Genomic DNA, 15,287 nt, shown 5'->3' with positions numbered 1-15,287 from the left:
TTTTTATACTTTGCTGTTCTTACAAGTGTGAGTGTACAATTTGACGAGTCCCGTATTGGCGGGGGAAAAAAAGAGATAAAAAATTGTTAAGCTGTAGAGCGTTTTCCATCAGTAAACTGCCTTGTAATACTTCTTGAAGCAATGTCTAATTCTGTTGCAAGTTTGCTTATGCGTCGATAAGATAGTACGACATTTGAGGCCTTCTTACGACATACCTTTTTTTCCACAGAACCAGTGGTCAAAATGCATTGAAAGTAGGGGTGTGCAAATATTCAAAATTTCGAATACGAATCGAATATCTGATTTGATTCGTATTCGAGAAATTGATGTTCGAGAATCTCCGAATATTCCAAAATTCCTGAATACTCGCCAGCGATCGTATACTGCGCAGACTTTCATAAAATTGACCATGGCAGAACCACAATATCTGGGCATATTAGCCAATGATCCAGTTAAAAATTCCAGGAAGACGATACAGAGGTCCTATTCCCTTCCTTTTCCGTCGTTTATCACGAGGTCCGATCGCATTCCGACGCCGCTAGGCTTGACCTCATGCGAAATTCCGCATGGGGCCTTTCCCACATATCACCCGTGCTGCGAACAAGATGGCCGTCGGCCCTCTTCGAACAGTCGCAGCGTGAAATCGCGCTTTTTTTAATCCTTCGGTAATACTTTACACATTTAATTCCCGCGTCTGAAGAATGCGTCCTGCCGCCTTCATAACTTTCAGAGCGTGACTTCCGCTATCCCTTTTTGTTAACTAGCTATGCGGGAAAGCCTACTTGCGGAATTTCGCGGGAGCCTCCTGAAGGGGCGCGTCGAGTTCTTACAATAGGGCAAGTGATCCTGTAAAAATCTCGCCTATTGCATGGTGCATTGTAAGCCGTGCACCTCTTTAGTGGGCGTAACGGCAGGTGTGACAACGATCCGGAAAGCCCCTATCGCTAGGTCTAAAAATAGCCCGGCCACGTAGTTTCGGTTTCAGAGCTTCGCCACTGCCCCGCGGCAACTGCAATTGTCAGCCCGCGCATTCGCCGGTAGTCCAATCCCAGCTTCGTGCGGCTTTTGGACGCCGACTGGCGTGTCACAGGTGATTTATTTTTCCTTTTTAGAAGCCGTCTCACCGTTCCAATGCCAGTGTGTGTTCCCCTTGCTTCCATTTGTGTTCTTCTCCAAGGCTCGTCACGGGCTTACAGGTGTTAGCGCGATGGAGCTGCCTCATAAGGCCTTACTGCATCTTCGCATTTTCGGCAGGTTTTTTTTTTTTTTTTCGAGGGTCGCAGGGAAGTTATAAACCCAGGCCTCCGGATAAAGCGGGCATTTCTTCCGGTCCCTTGAACTCCGAATGAATGAGGTTTTACTAGTCATCATGTTATTTTTTGTTACCAGTCTTGTCATTTTATGGATTTTGTTTTGTATGACCTCGTTACAGTTTGGATACTGTTATCCGGTGATCCATAACCAACTCGCCCAACAACTGGTTTTGGTTTTGGATGCTGTTATGCTGTCTCATCAATAGTATGCATTTTTGTGTACGTTTTTTTATACGGTACTGGGACAGCCTAGCTTTGTTCATTTTAGTTGCAAATACCATACATTATACAAAAAAAAATATTTTTTTTTGTGCTGAAGAGATATTCGATTCGATATTCGAAGCCACTTTTTCTTCATATTCGTATTTGATTCGTATTTGAAAATTTCAATATTCGCACACCCCTAATTGAAAGTGATGTCATTGATTTACGAGAGCCATTTTGAGTGTATACAGCTTGCGTATTATAGAGGGTCAAGCTGATGAGCAGGCAAAGGTAGGTAAATGGAGGGCTTCTTACAACATAAATATGAACAAAGTCAAAGTACTTTGTGCTGCTGGTGAACAGTCTTAAGGGGAGGCTACACGCAACAGAAATATACGTTTCAAAGTAGAAGCTTGGGCAGCTGGTGCTGTCACTCAGTTGGTAAAGCACCATATGGGACATGGCACAATTGTGGATTCGGATCTCGTCATTGGCATATGATTGTCTTTTGTTCTACATTGTGTTAGTTTACCTCGATCTAAAGGATAAACACTACTAATTTTCCAGTTTGATTGGCACCATTGCTTAAAAAAATCCTATTTGTTTTCTCTTGTTTCATTAACACTTGACCCTCTTGAGGGGGGAAGAGAGTCTTAAGAGATAAATTTTTTAATATTGGACTTAGCATAATGAAAACTTCATCTATTATGTATTTTAGTGTGCTGATTTCAAATATGGTCTCCATTTATGTGTATATTATATTGTTTGTTATTAATTCAAGAATTTCGGTAAAATTATTCTGACAACTTTTTGAAAAAATTGGCTACTCAGATTCAAAGAATTTTTATCCCAGTGGATTCTACTATTATTAATACTTGCAATAAGGGTACTTTCGGTGTTCTAGCCCTTCTGTAACCAAAGTTACACTATTTTGAAGTTCACATAAAAGTGGCAAGGAAAAAAGTGATTTTTATTTATGCCTTTTAATATTTTCACAGTTTATTAAGAGAGCTCTTAATGGTTTTATTGCAAGGTCCAATTATTCAGCTTTCAAATAAAACAAGAATGGTGAAAATCGCGCAAACCAAAGCTGGGAAAAGCTTGTCAGCAGTGTGTATGGTGGTGCAGAAAATGAAACTGAGAAAAACGCAAAAAATGAAATCAAACATTTTGAGGCTGTGTAAGCACATTACAGTGTTTTAATTTTCCAAAACAAACAGCTTAGAAGGCGCATAGTGAATAGTCTGAATCACATTTTTGCCGTTGCCGCCGCTTAGCAAGCTGCAAAAATGATTCCGAGGGTGCTCACTGTATTGTGAAGCAGTCTGTCGATCGCCACCAAATCTATGACCACATCGGTGGCTCCGCAGGCAATGGAGTGTTGGCGTCTACATGCTCGTTCGCTAGCGTCCACATCTTGCGCTAGGTTGCGGAAATTGCTGCCAAACTGGCGATATTATCATCGGCGTGCTTCGCAATCCTCGCGATCAGTGCTGGGCAGAAATGTGTCTAATCTGACCCGCTGCTGCCAATCTCGCCCGAGCCCGCAATTTGCTCCGTGTCGAAGGCGGACGCCGAAGCTGGTAAACAAGCGCTTATCACGACCTCCAAATTGCACTCCTGTGCCTCGTTATTCCCTTATCCCTCTTCCGATCACTTTTAAGTAAAACCATCCTCCGGCTCTCCGTCATCCTCTGCAGCCGCTATGTGCACCGCGTTCGGAACGAACGCCGGAACGGCTGCCAAGGTCGCGTCATCCACCGGTTCACGCTCAGGCGCTCTGCACTCCGCTGCTGCTGGTTGACATCACAGCCGACAAACTTGTGTCTTCCGCTTACTTTCTGCTGCCTTTTTTACGTTTTTTTCCCGAAACTTATGCACATTGCGAACTTCCGATACGGTTTCAAGCCACGGTGGTCTTTTTCAAAATGGCGTCGCAGGACGAGTGCGGAGCCTTCAAAAAAATGGCACCGGCCAATGAGGCGTTTGAATTTCGCCACGTGGTGTCCAACAACCAATAGCATTGCCGCATTTTATATTTTGTTTTCTGTCATTTTCTCGGCGACCAATCGCAGTAGACCTTTCGTTCTGGCGGGAAAGAAAGCTGAGGCGTTGCTCTTTCAAACTAGTCCTAAGTCTCCTAGCTGCGCTGGCCACTTTTGACGCGACACGCGACGCAAAACGGGCATTTTCTAACCTATTTTCGCAAGCTCTCTTGTCAAAATTGCATCTCTGTGAGTCGATTTCTCGTAAACTACGCGGTATTCAGCCATGAAACTTGAAACTAAGATGGAAAATGATGAGACTTATCCTACGATGACCAAATTGAAAAGTCGACTTTTTCACGATTTTTTGGTCCCAAAGACCCGCGTCCCCTCTTAAAGGTCATAGTTATATCGTTATGAGGTCTTCATTGCCTCACTATTGTGTACTTGGTATTTCTCATCACGGAAGTTTGTTGTTTGTTGGAGCTAATGTTGTTTGATTGTTGTGCAGGTGCAAGTGGAAGTGATGCAGCAGCGGCAGAAAGAAAAGAGAGAGATGATGGAGAACCTCAAGAAGTTCAAGAAAGGCAAGGGCTCTCTCTTTTTAATGCATTGGCTCTTCCACCGTACACTTCGTCTTCTCAGTCATGTCTGGACACTTTGTGTAAAGGGTACCGGACAGTGGTTGGGTCCTTCTCTTATGTCCATTGCAAGATGATAAGCGTGCTTATGCAAACAATTTTAGTGCCTGCAAAAAAAATACAGTGGGCTCTCGTTAAACGGAACCTCAAGGGACCGGGAAAATATGTTCCGTTTATCAGGAGTTTCGTTTAAAGAGAGAATAGGTTCAGCATTGCGCAATCCGCTTCCGCGTGAACCCTATGCGGCTGGCGCGCGCGCGCGCAGTTGGCAGTCTCAGCGTATCTCAATTTGCGAAATCTAGGTAATAAGGAGTACGGTACACTATGAGAACAAACTTTATTAGAGAAAAATAAGCAGTGAATTTTTGTTCCAGTAGTACTAGTACTGAAATTTAAAAAAAAAATGTCAAAAGAGTGGGAATTGCCACTTATTGGCTAGTGAAAAAGGATTTTATATTTGCTTGTTTGAGCTCTCGCAGTCGTTTTCTTTGAGGACCAAAGCGTGACGTCTCGAACGCCTCCCGCAGCTTGTCCTTGTCCTGAAGAATTCTTGTTAGGCTGCTTTTGGGGACGGCGTACTTCGTCGCTAGCTCCGTTTTCGTGAAGCCACCACTCTCGAAGTCGTTGATGATCTCCCATCTTCCTTTCCAACGCAAGTGCATTGTGCGGTCGTTTTTGCGCTGCCATCGGACCGAAGAAAAGCTCTAGGGCGTAGGCCTAACTGAACACAACCGCCGTGAACGCGAGCGAGCGATGCGGAGGGCAGTGTACGAGCAAACCGGAAACCGCCGGAGACGGAAACCGGAGTGGTGACGCGGGGAGGAGGAGGAGGGGAGCATTGATGCGTACCGCGATGGCGATGCGCTTGTCCAACTAGTTGCGGTTTCGAGTTTTTCGGTTCCGTTAACGCGGTGGTCGCAAAATTTGAGTTCCGATTAACGAGATTTTTTTTACATTGGCTTAATACAAAACCAACCAATCGCGAGGCGTTTGTTCCGTTTAAGCGGTAGTTCCGTTTAACCGATTTCCGTTTATCGAGATTCTACTGTACCTCTGCTCTGAGAAATGCCTGCATCCCCGAGTTTTGAGTGTTGACCCGTGCTGATGCTTACAGTGTCAAGTGCTGACTTACCTGGCCAGCTTCAAGTGTGCTTCTTAAAAACTGTTTAAAAACATACCATGTAGTCAAGCCAACCTACACTGACCCCATCGATAATGAGCATTAATTCAGTGTGAATGAAGGCAATAGGTCTGTTGCAGTGCATGTTAGAGCTGTAGCACTGAGTTCCGTATAGAATGAATGTTCGTTACCTGGGACTCTGTTACCTTAGACGCATAAGTGCCGCAAACTTTCCAACCGAAGGGGCCTCTACTTTCCTCTTGAGGCTCACCTGTGTGCTTAAGTAGCCTTGTGGCATAGAAAAAAAAGCGTGGTAGCGTGTTCATGAGTAGATTGTGTTACCTGTTCTGTTCCTCACCGTCAGCCACAACACCCTGTGTTTCTTATTACAGCAGGCCATACTGAGGGAGGGTGTATCGTGTGTTTTTCATTAGCATCGTTCACAACAGCTGACTTGGCGTAATTTTTTTCGTGTAGTATTTGTGCAAACCTTGCCGAAGCTGCCATCCTAGCAGCAGCAGCAGCTCGAAAAAGACACGCATTTGCCAAACGAGAAGCTCCAGCCCGAAACTGGAACAACTAGCCCACATATATCTCGAAACGAGTGCCTCCTGCCTCATATTGCACTGAAAATTTGGGATAAATAGATAGTGTAGAGCATTTTCTGTTTGCGTAGATCGCACTGTCACATAGTGTGTCATTTTGCTCTTCCGTAAGCCAGCCACATTTCACTGCTCGTCAGAGATGTCCTGACAAACACAAACTGTTTTGAAGCTAGAAAAAAATTGACTGAATTTGCATGTGAATGTTTTGTGACAAGGGTGGCTATAACATAAGTCACAACAAAAGAAAATAATTGTTTGTGAGGCATCTTTTCGATTGTTAGCCCACATATGTCAAAACTTCAGAAATAAAAAAAAAATTGAAATATTTTACAGTATGAAATGTTTTTTCACTTCACGGTTCAGAATCATCCTTTTATTGACAGAAGTATTATTCTCAAAACAGACCTTTGAGCCATGCTGCAGTGTGGGATACTAGGCAAATTCGCTACTTGCTACGCATGGTAAAGCTTCAGACATCTTCGCATTTCTCATTATGTGCAGTGGTTTCTTTCTGACAGTGTGCAAAAATTATTTTTCTTGCAGAATTACAATGTAGTTGGGGTTGAGTTTCAAATATGGCATCCAGAGAAGACTCGCAGATCTTTCCGAATGCACACAACGCACAAAACTGAACGCATACAACACACCCCTTGCACAGGAAAAGTTCAGACCCTCTTGAACCTATGCTAATGGGTGCAAGCTTTTACATGATAAACTTTTAGAGTTACTTCTCAAAAAAAGCAGTGTCCTTCTTGTAGGGTGTTGCATGTAGTAGACCCCCTTTAAGGGGGGAGACGGCTCTTGGAGGCTAAAAAATCGCAAAAAAAATCGATTTTTTAAAAATGGACTTTTTGAAATCTGCAGCTGTTTCTCTACCAGCCTGTGAATTTTCTAATCTCCAGAGCCAATATTTGAGCTGTAAAATGAGGATAAAACTTCGATCCGAGCTCTCTCTCGGCAGATTTTCGCGCAATAATGGGGCTTTTTCCGCGACATCCTATTATCGTTTCACTGCAGTGATCGCGGCCATCTTGGTTTCATTTGGAAGAGCTGCTTTTCGTTTTGAATTTCGCGCAGTTGCTGCTCTTTTATGCTTATTGGATGAGGGAGAAAATGCCGCCAAAAAGCAGTCGCAACGCGCGATGCTATTCGCTAGTCGGTGCACGTGACTGAAAGTTGCTATCTAATTGGCTGAAGGGTCTCGTGTCGTCTGCTGGAAGCGTCTGTTGAGCGCAAGCGGTAGCCATCTTGTCAAGGTGTGTTCGCTGGTGCATCTCGCGACGATGTCAACGCCGGCGCCAAAGTTCCGCACGACTCACAGATATGGGAAAAAGAGGAAAAAATCGCTTATTAACAACCTGAAGAAGAGCGCCACGGTCACCTTGAGCACTGCGGACACCTCAAGCGCCGTGGATACGACTCTGCCAGCAGATCGGGAAGTGCCGTCCGAGCTAGGCCTAACTGCGGCGCCGGTCGCGGAAGCCTCATCGGGCAGCGGTCGTGTTCGTCATGACACCCGAATGCTGCAAGCTTGTGAGATCGAAGAAATGGACAAGAAAGCTCAGGAGAAACTTCAGCAGATGGCATCAGCGGCAGCGACAGAGCGCAAGGCAGCGTTCTTCGGTGGAATGGGAGACTCCGCAAGTGCCCCACCCAGCGATACCTTCTCCATCGTCAGCTTGCGTTTGGTGAATGAGATGCTCGCGTCAGTGAAGTGCAAAGTATGCAACGGCGACGGGACGATTGAAAAATCCGACAGAGAGTACGGCCTCGCCGCCAAACTGACCCTGACATGTGAGAACTGTGGCGACATTTCATCTCGATGGAGTTCGCCGCGTGTGGAGACCGACCAGACAGTTAGCCCGTTCGTGGTGAACATCCTCGCCGCCCGTGCGATGCAGTCAACGGGAAACCAGCGTGCCGCGTTGAATGACATATGTGCGGCTCAGAAGTTGACTTACGACTGCGCGCGATCAGTTCGGGAAGTTTACACAGAGTTGAATTTCGGGAATCCGGGCAACATTGCGGTGTCATTCGACGGCTCATGGATGACATGTGGGCATTCATCGCACATCGGCGTTGGAACTGTGATTGAACTGTTCACAGGGCTTGTTCTTGACTTTGTTGTTCTGAGCAATTTTTGCGCCGGCTGTGAGCAGGGCCCCAAAGAAGACGAGCCGGCGTACCCATTGTGGAAGCAAAGCCACATCTGCCAAAAAAACACATCCAAGAAGGCTGGTGAAATGGAGGTTGAGGCTGCCCTGATCTTATTTCAGCGTTCCCTGCAGCAACACAACCTCCGTTATACCACAATGCTGTCTGACGGGGACAGTCGCACGTTCCCCGCTTTGGAAGAAGCTGAAGTGTATGGATATATTAAAATCCATAAGGAGGATTGTGTGAACCACGTGCAGAAACGCATGGGCACTGCTTTGCGCAACGTGGTTACTAAACAGAAAGGTGCTGCTGGAGAATCGCTTGGTGGGAGAGGCAAGCTCACGCAGGATTTGATCGCTAAATTGAGCTCTTATTATTTGTGGGCGCTCAAATCCCACATAGGTGATGTGGAGGCCACGCAAAAAGCTGTGATGGCCACCTACCATCATGTGACGTCCAACGACTCCACTTCAAATCAGAGCCTCTGTCCAACAGGCCCTGATTCTTGGTGCCGGCAGAATGCGGCAGAGGCCAGAGGCGAGGCAATGCCACCACATCGGCACAATCTACCTCTTCATGTCTGCAATGTCTTACTGCCTATATACGAAAGGCTTTCAGACAGGAGACTGCTAGAACGCTGCCAACGAGGCAAGACTCAAAACAACAACGAGAGCTTGCACTCAATGATATGGTCCCTTGCTCGAAAGGAAAGGCATGCCTCTCTCTTCACAGTGCAGGCTGCTGTGGCTGAAGCAGTGATGAAGTTCAATGCAGGGAGCGAAAGAACTGCTGCACGTATACTGCAAGAGCTCAGCCTAACGCCTAGCCCCCAGACAACCAAGCGCATGCGGGAAAAAGATGTCCAGAGGAAAACAGCATCTGTGCAGAAGCGCAAATCTGCAGAAAATCTTCAGCGCACACTGAAAAAGCGCCATTCCAGTCACTCTGGTCAGACAGACTACATCCCAGGAGGCTATTAGGTGTCTGCTAATGCCAGTATGTGAACAAATTTGAAGTACTTTGCCATAAACAACACTTCGTTTGTTTTTGCTGTTTTTCTCAAAATGGAAATTTTGGACTCGTAGCAAATCCCAAATTAGCATATCTCAGCATATATGGCAGATAGAACCACAATTCTTTTTTTAGCACGTAGCCATATGTGTACACTAGGTAATGTTGGGAGCAGAATTTGTAATTAAAGTTCAGAAATTTTTTAATTTGCCCTATTTCTCGATTGCAAGTTAGGCACTATTTGTACCTTGAGTTTCAATGTCTTTAAAAATTACTTATGACGGTAAAATCAAAAAACTGTTTCCAACATTTCATCCCTTTCGGTTTGTAGAACCTAACAAAGTGCAATTTATTAACTTTTTTAATGTGCTTTTTTTCTTAATTGTACTTATTAATAAAGGGTATTAATTAAGTGTATCTCAGGAACTAATCAGCCTACCATGCAACCAATGACATTTTTGGAATCAGCATGAAAAACTAGTCAAGGGTGTGTAATTTGATTAAATTTGGTGCAGAAACAACAATCTTTTCTTTAAGAGCAGTCTCGCCCCTTAAAGACCAACTCCAAGGGACCATGAAGACTGTTCATCTTATCAGAAGTTCATCTAATCAGGAGTGCTTCTAAGAATGATGTTTGAGCATGCAGTGTGTGTCCAAATACTTTGTATATGTGAACAGAGCAATGAAATGGTCTTTTAGGGAAAAAAGAAACTGCAACATAAGCATTTACTGCACTACTAGTGGTCTGCTACACATTGATTGACCTAGTAAGGCATCTGGCACTGTTCACTGTTGTCCAGTGTGTTGTTTCTTTTGTGTGTCTGTCGAGAAAATCGTCTGGCTGCAACAAACGCAGATATCTCACTTAAGGGGGGATGCGGGTCTTGAAATTGCGAAAAATGGAAAAAAATGGCAATTTTCAAAAATTGCGATTTTGAAGTCTTTAATGTCCCAACTATGCCTCTACAAAATATTATAGCTGAATTCCAACTCAAAGTATGAAAAAAATGGCAATTTAGAAATGTCGGTGAGCTGAAATTGAACGCCAAGCCTGAAGGCTTGCCCCATTTTCAAGCTGCCGTAGCTCCGCGCGACGCGAACCGATCGGCGCCATCTTGGTCTCGTTTGAAAGCTTGTTTCCCGCTCTCCATTTTGCCGCCTCTCGGCACACTGTAGACCCTCGCACAGCAGAGCCATCAGCACCCGTTGTCAAAGGGGGAAAGCGTTGCGAGACAGCCGCCGATTGGGTAAAACGGGCGCCTCCTCGAGGCGCAGCCCTCTGATTGGCCATGACGCATGCTTTATCTCCTGCGTCCCAGCGGCCGCGTTGTTCGGCTCCTTCCCGTCGTCTGCTTTCGCCTGCACGCCCGTCATTTTTTGCTCTTCTTTGTTTACTAGTATTTTTCATTCTGCCTTTTTCCTTATCGTTCTTGTAGATATTTTGGCTATTGAATTGCTTCTTTTAGCCTCGGAATTTCATGCTTTTGCGTGTATTTGCCTGCCTGGTGCCTTTGTTCCGTGTGTCACGATGGCCCGAGACGTGTGCTTGAAAGCAAGCACGCGAAAAGCAGTAAGCAAAAAGAGACGCGCAGGGAATAAGAAGAGCGCTACATCGTCGAGAACTGCAGCTTCGGTGATGCCGCACGCTGCTGTGCCCTCGGTGGATGCGGCTGGACTGAGCTCGCCAACAACAGCTTCGCCGGTGGACGCGGCTGAACAAACTCTGTTGACGCCAGCTTCGCCGATGGACGCGGCTGGACAATTATGATCGGCGTCAACTTCGGTGTTACCGCAAGTCTCTGCAGTTCCGGTGGATGTGCCTGGACTAAGCCCGTCGAAAATGTCGACTTTTGATACGCTGCAAGTCGCTTCGAATTCCGTGTCGTCGGAAGCGGTCGAGCCGGCTGACCTAAGCCCAACGTCGACATCGGCGTTTCCGCACGCCGCTTCGGTGTCGATGGACGCGGCTGAACCGAGCTCGCGTGCTGAACGCTTCAACACGGTGTTTTTCACGGAGGCGGAGTGCGCGGGGCGTGAAAAATACGCCGACATCAAAACTTCATTGGCGAAGAGGTCCGCGACTTCTTGCATGTTTGTGCTAATGAACGTAAGCACAGCAAGTGAAGACGACGATCGCGGCACAGAGTATATCATCGTTGACCTCACTGTGCTAAAGAAGCTGTTTGCGTCCACAAGCTGCAGCAAGTGTGGGATGGCCACTCTCCAACTCGCAAAGTGCAGTGAGAGAGAATATGGCCTAGCAGTGAAGTTGAGCTCACATGCTCAAATTGCGATTTCGTCGAGTTGCACTTCTCGTCGCCACGAGTGCCTGGGAAATCCAACATCAAGCCCTCTGAGGTCAATTTGCGGGCAATGAAGGGTATACAAAGTATAACAAGGGAGCGACTGCCCTAGCGGATTTTTGTGCCACCATGAACCTCTCTCACCGAGGACTTCACCACAAGACTTTCAGGGGGCACATGGACACCATGGTGAAAGCTTGCCATGCAGTAGCTACTGCTACAGAAGCAGCAAGTGTCAAAGTGGTGAAGGATATGTTTAAGAACTTCCTCAACCCACCAGGAAATGTAGATGTTATATTTTATGCCACATGGAAAACACGTGGTCACAATTCAAATATTGCAGTTGGCTGCATCATAGAGCTATACACTGGCCTAGTACTGGACCACGTTGTGCTCTCGACGTACTGTCGTGTGTGCCAAGGGGCACCTGATCCCAGTGATGATGGGTACTGTGACTGGGCTGTGAACCACAAGTGCATGAAAAACATTGACTGCAATGCCGGCCGGATGGAGACTGAAGCAGCTATCATTTTATTCAACAGGTCGCTGGAAAAAAAATGGGTTGCAATACACAACAATAGTTTCTGATGGTGATAGCTGCACCTTTCATGCATTGACTTCGGAAGGCATGTATGGATATCTATCCATTGACAAGAAGGACTGCTTGAACCATGTCCACAAGCGGATGGGGACAGCTCTTCGCAACTTGGTTGAGAAGAAGAAAGCACAAGGAGAATCTCTTGGCGGAAAGGGCAACCTCACCCAAGATAAGATAAAGAAAATTACAAGCTACTACGGGTATGCCTTGCCGAGCCACAGCCAGGACGTTGCAGGCATGAAAAAGGCAGTGCATGCCACGCTGTTGCACATGACCTCGACAGATGAAGCCCCAGACCACAGTTGCTGTCCTCAAGGGGTTTTTTAGTGGTGTGCCTTCAATCGTGCTTTGGCGAACCAAGTGGAGCTGCCACCACACAAAAACCCTCTGCCAGGCCACGTTCGCACTGCTCTTGAGCCAATCTTTGCAAGGCTGGGAGACGAGGCCCTCTTGGAGCGCTGCAAAGATGGCATGACACAGAACGTCATCGAGTGCCTACACTCTGTCATTAGGAGCCAGAGCTCCAAGAACATGCATGACTCTTTGCTGGCTGTTGAAAGAGCTGTTGCAGAAGCAGTTTCCCGCTTCAACCAAGGGATGGCAGCAACCAGCAGAGCTGTTGCAGCACAGCTTGGTTACAGGCCTGGGAGCTGCCTCATTCATAGGAGCCTTGAAAAAGATAAACAGAGGCTGTGCAGGTCTGATAAGGGTCACACCGATGCTGAGAAGGTGAAGAAGAAGATGGCCAACAAGCACAAGCCTGACAGCACCCAGGACTACTGCCCAGGACTTTTGTGAATGTGTGGCAGATTCAAAGAAAATAGCAAGTGATTTTCTAAGCTTTTTTTTTTTGTCAAGTGCCAATGCAATACAGAGGTTTTCACAATCTTTACGTGAACAGATTTCTGTAAGTTTGGTGTTATTGTGTTCAGTGATGACTGGGCTGCATGCTAAAGCATTAAATTTTTCCATATGATCAGTAAACAAAAATGGCAGAGTAAGCAAACTTTGAATGCAATTTTCTCAGCTTTGCTTTTTTGATCAAATGCCTTTGCCTTACGGAACTTTTCATAATGTTTGCATCGACTGATTTTATTGAAGTAGGTATCATTTTTTTCAGCAATACCTCAGCTACATCCTAAAGCTGTCCAATTTTCATTAAACCCAACAGACTAGCAATTAGGTCAGATGTAAGCTAATTGCTCCCACATTGTTTCTTTTTTATTCATTCATGACCTATGTGATGACTTTTTAAAAATTTCTTTAGCTTTAGGATGTGCAATGGGTCCTTAAAAATGACAGCATTACTTTAAATCTAGTTTTTTTAATTAAGAAATTACCATAATGGCCTGTAAGAAAAGACCTAAGTGGCATAAATTATTTTGCCATATCTTCATTTGTAGATGAGATATATAAAATCTGAATATATATTTAGGATCAGCATTCAAAGATATATCTGCATGCCAATTTTCAGGAAGATATGTTAAGAAATAAAAAAAAAGTTCTCAAGACCCCCATCCCCCCTTAACCTTCTGAGATATCCTTCAGTGCCCTCACATTGTTAGAAGAACTACACTAAAGTGTCCAGGCAAGCGCTAGCTGCATCACAGGTCACCAGTGGAGATTCAGGCGCAGCATCCATGCTGTTGTTGTCAGCAGCAGTTTCTAATGATGGGTTGAGAACCTCGTCAATTAACTCTTTCGGGACCACCCAACATAAGGCAATTCTGATACATGCTTGAAAATATTTTTTGATTCAATGAAATTTTTTCACTATCTTGTTGAAACATGCATTAAAACGAAGCTAAGTGATTGGACTTTTATTGCAGAAAAATTGAAATGACTAAACAGTATACATAATTAAAGAAAATCTCAAAATACAAATTTTCTCTTCAAGTAAACAAAAAAGTCGGAAATTTTTGCGTATGAATGTAAAAAGCAACACTGCCTTGCACACTTGAGAGGCTAGAGGTTTCGTTGTCTTCCTCGCTTGAGCTCCCTGCTGGCTTACGTCTAATTAAACCTGGTTTTGAGTGCTTCAACCATTTATCGGTGACAATATGAAAGTAAAAAGCAGCACTAAAAAAAATTCCAGAGTATACAAAATGTGGTACAATGCCTCTATGATAACTTTGAGGCAAAAGAACTTTGCAGGCTTATGTACATTTTTTTTTGTGTGTGTGATTTCTCACATGACTCACATCTGTGCACGTTCTCTGTGCCACTCAAGGAAGCAGTTCCACGAAGCATTGAGGTGCAAATGCGCGTTGCAGTCACTGCAAAAAACAGTAGTTTTCACCTCATTTTTTGTTTGCTGATAGCAGAGCTTGCAATTTTTACGTCTCTCCACTTTTTCGGGCTTGTGAAGTGGGGGCTTTGCGGGTAGTGGTGGAAGAGCACGAGTTTGCTTGGCTCCTTCAAGATGAAGAGGCTGTTGCACCAGTTCCTCCCTGAAAGCTAAATGGTCGAAGGAAGCATTTCTGGCCAGCTCAGGGACTTTTGGATGTAATTTGCGGTATTCTCGGAATAGTATGAAACTATTCACGCATGCAATGTCGATACAGTGGAAGAAGAGAGTCTTCCACCAGCGGGCGCTATTCATCAGTACATTGTAGTAGCCAATCATCTGGTCCGATTTATCCACTCCAAGCATTCCAGAATTGCAATCGTGAATTAGCAAAGGTTTTGGGATCGAATTTTGGGTCCATGTACTTCCACTTCTTTGTCTTCTTTTTGCAGTAACTGTCTCGTTGGCTGTGTGCATTGGGCTCATCATGTTCACTACATGTCGGTCTTTCCATTGCAGATAGAGAATTTCTTGGCTGCGCAGCCATCTAACTTCACCTCGTTGAGCTTTCTTTTCTCAGCGCGCATCTTTCAGCTGAGCAGGGAATCCCCGGCAGTCTTTTCACGTAGTCCCGCAAGCCAATGTTTTCCGGTCGAGGAGGTGACTGAACAGGTGTGTGGAGATGTAAAAAGTTATCCATAAAAATTTTGTAGCCCTGATCAAAGTATTCTGCTTGCAACTGGCAAACTATATCAAAAGCCAACCCGTGGGGCCCTGGCTGCCCGCGCTTGCCTGTGTATACAGCAAACTGCACTGTATACACGGTTTCCGGGTCTCCAAGGACGCACAGCTTGTAGCCCCACTTCGTTACTCATAGTATCATTTTGCGCTGAGCAATCACTAGGTGCCACAAACCCCACATGGCGGAAGGCATTGGCAATGGTCACTTTATTAACCTGCTCCCAGGCACTTGTCAGTAAGTGGACAGCACTTAGCAGGTTCACTGTGTACACTTCACTGGTCTCCATACTGTCACGCGTGAGTGCGGTGATCACTGAACACA

General features: G+C 45.4%; 1 protein-coding gene across 1 annotated transcript in view; it reads left to right on the top strand.

Annotated features, from left to right (window-relative positions):
- Window positions 1–15,287, top strand: part of LOC144110447 (putative rRNA-processing protein EBP2) — a 49,215-nt gene that overhangs the window by 18,447 nt on the left and 15,481 nt on the right. Inside the window, exon 5 of the mRNA XM_077643346.1 lies at window positions 4,014–4,089. Within this exon, the coding sequence (XP_077499472.1) occupies window positions 4,014–4,089 (76 nt within the window). The remainder of the gene's footprint in view (window positions 1–4,013; window positions 4,090–15,287) is intronic.

Source organism: Amblyomma americanum, chromosome 11 (genome assembly GCF_052857255.1).
Source record: "Amblyomma americanum isolate KBUSLIRL-KWMA chromosome 11, ASM5285725v1, whole genome shotgun sequence".
Lineage (NCBI taxonomy): Eukaryota > Metazoa > Arthropoda > Arachnida > Ixodida > Ixodidae > Amblyomma > Amblyomma americanum.
This window is presented reverse-complemented; position numbering and strand designations above follow the sequence as displayed.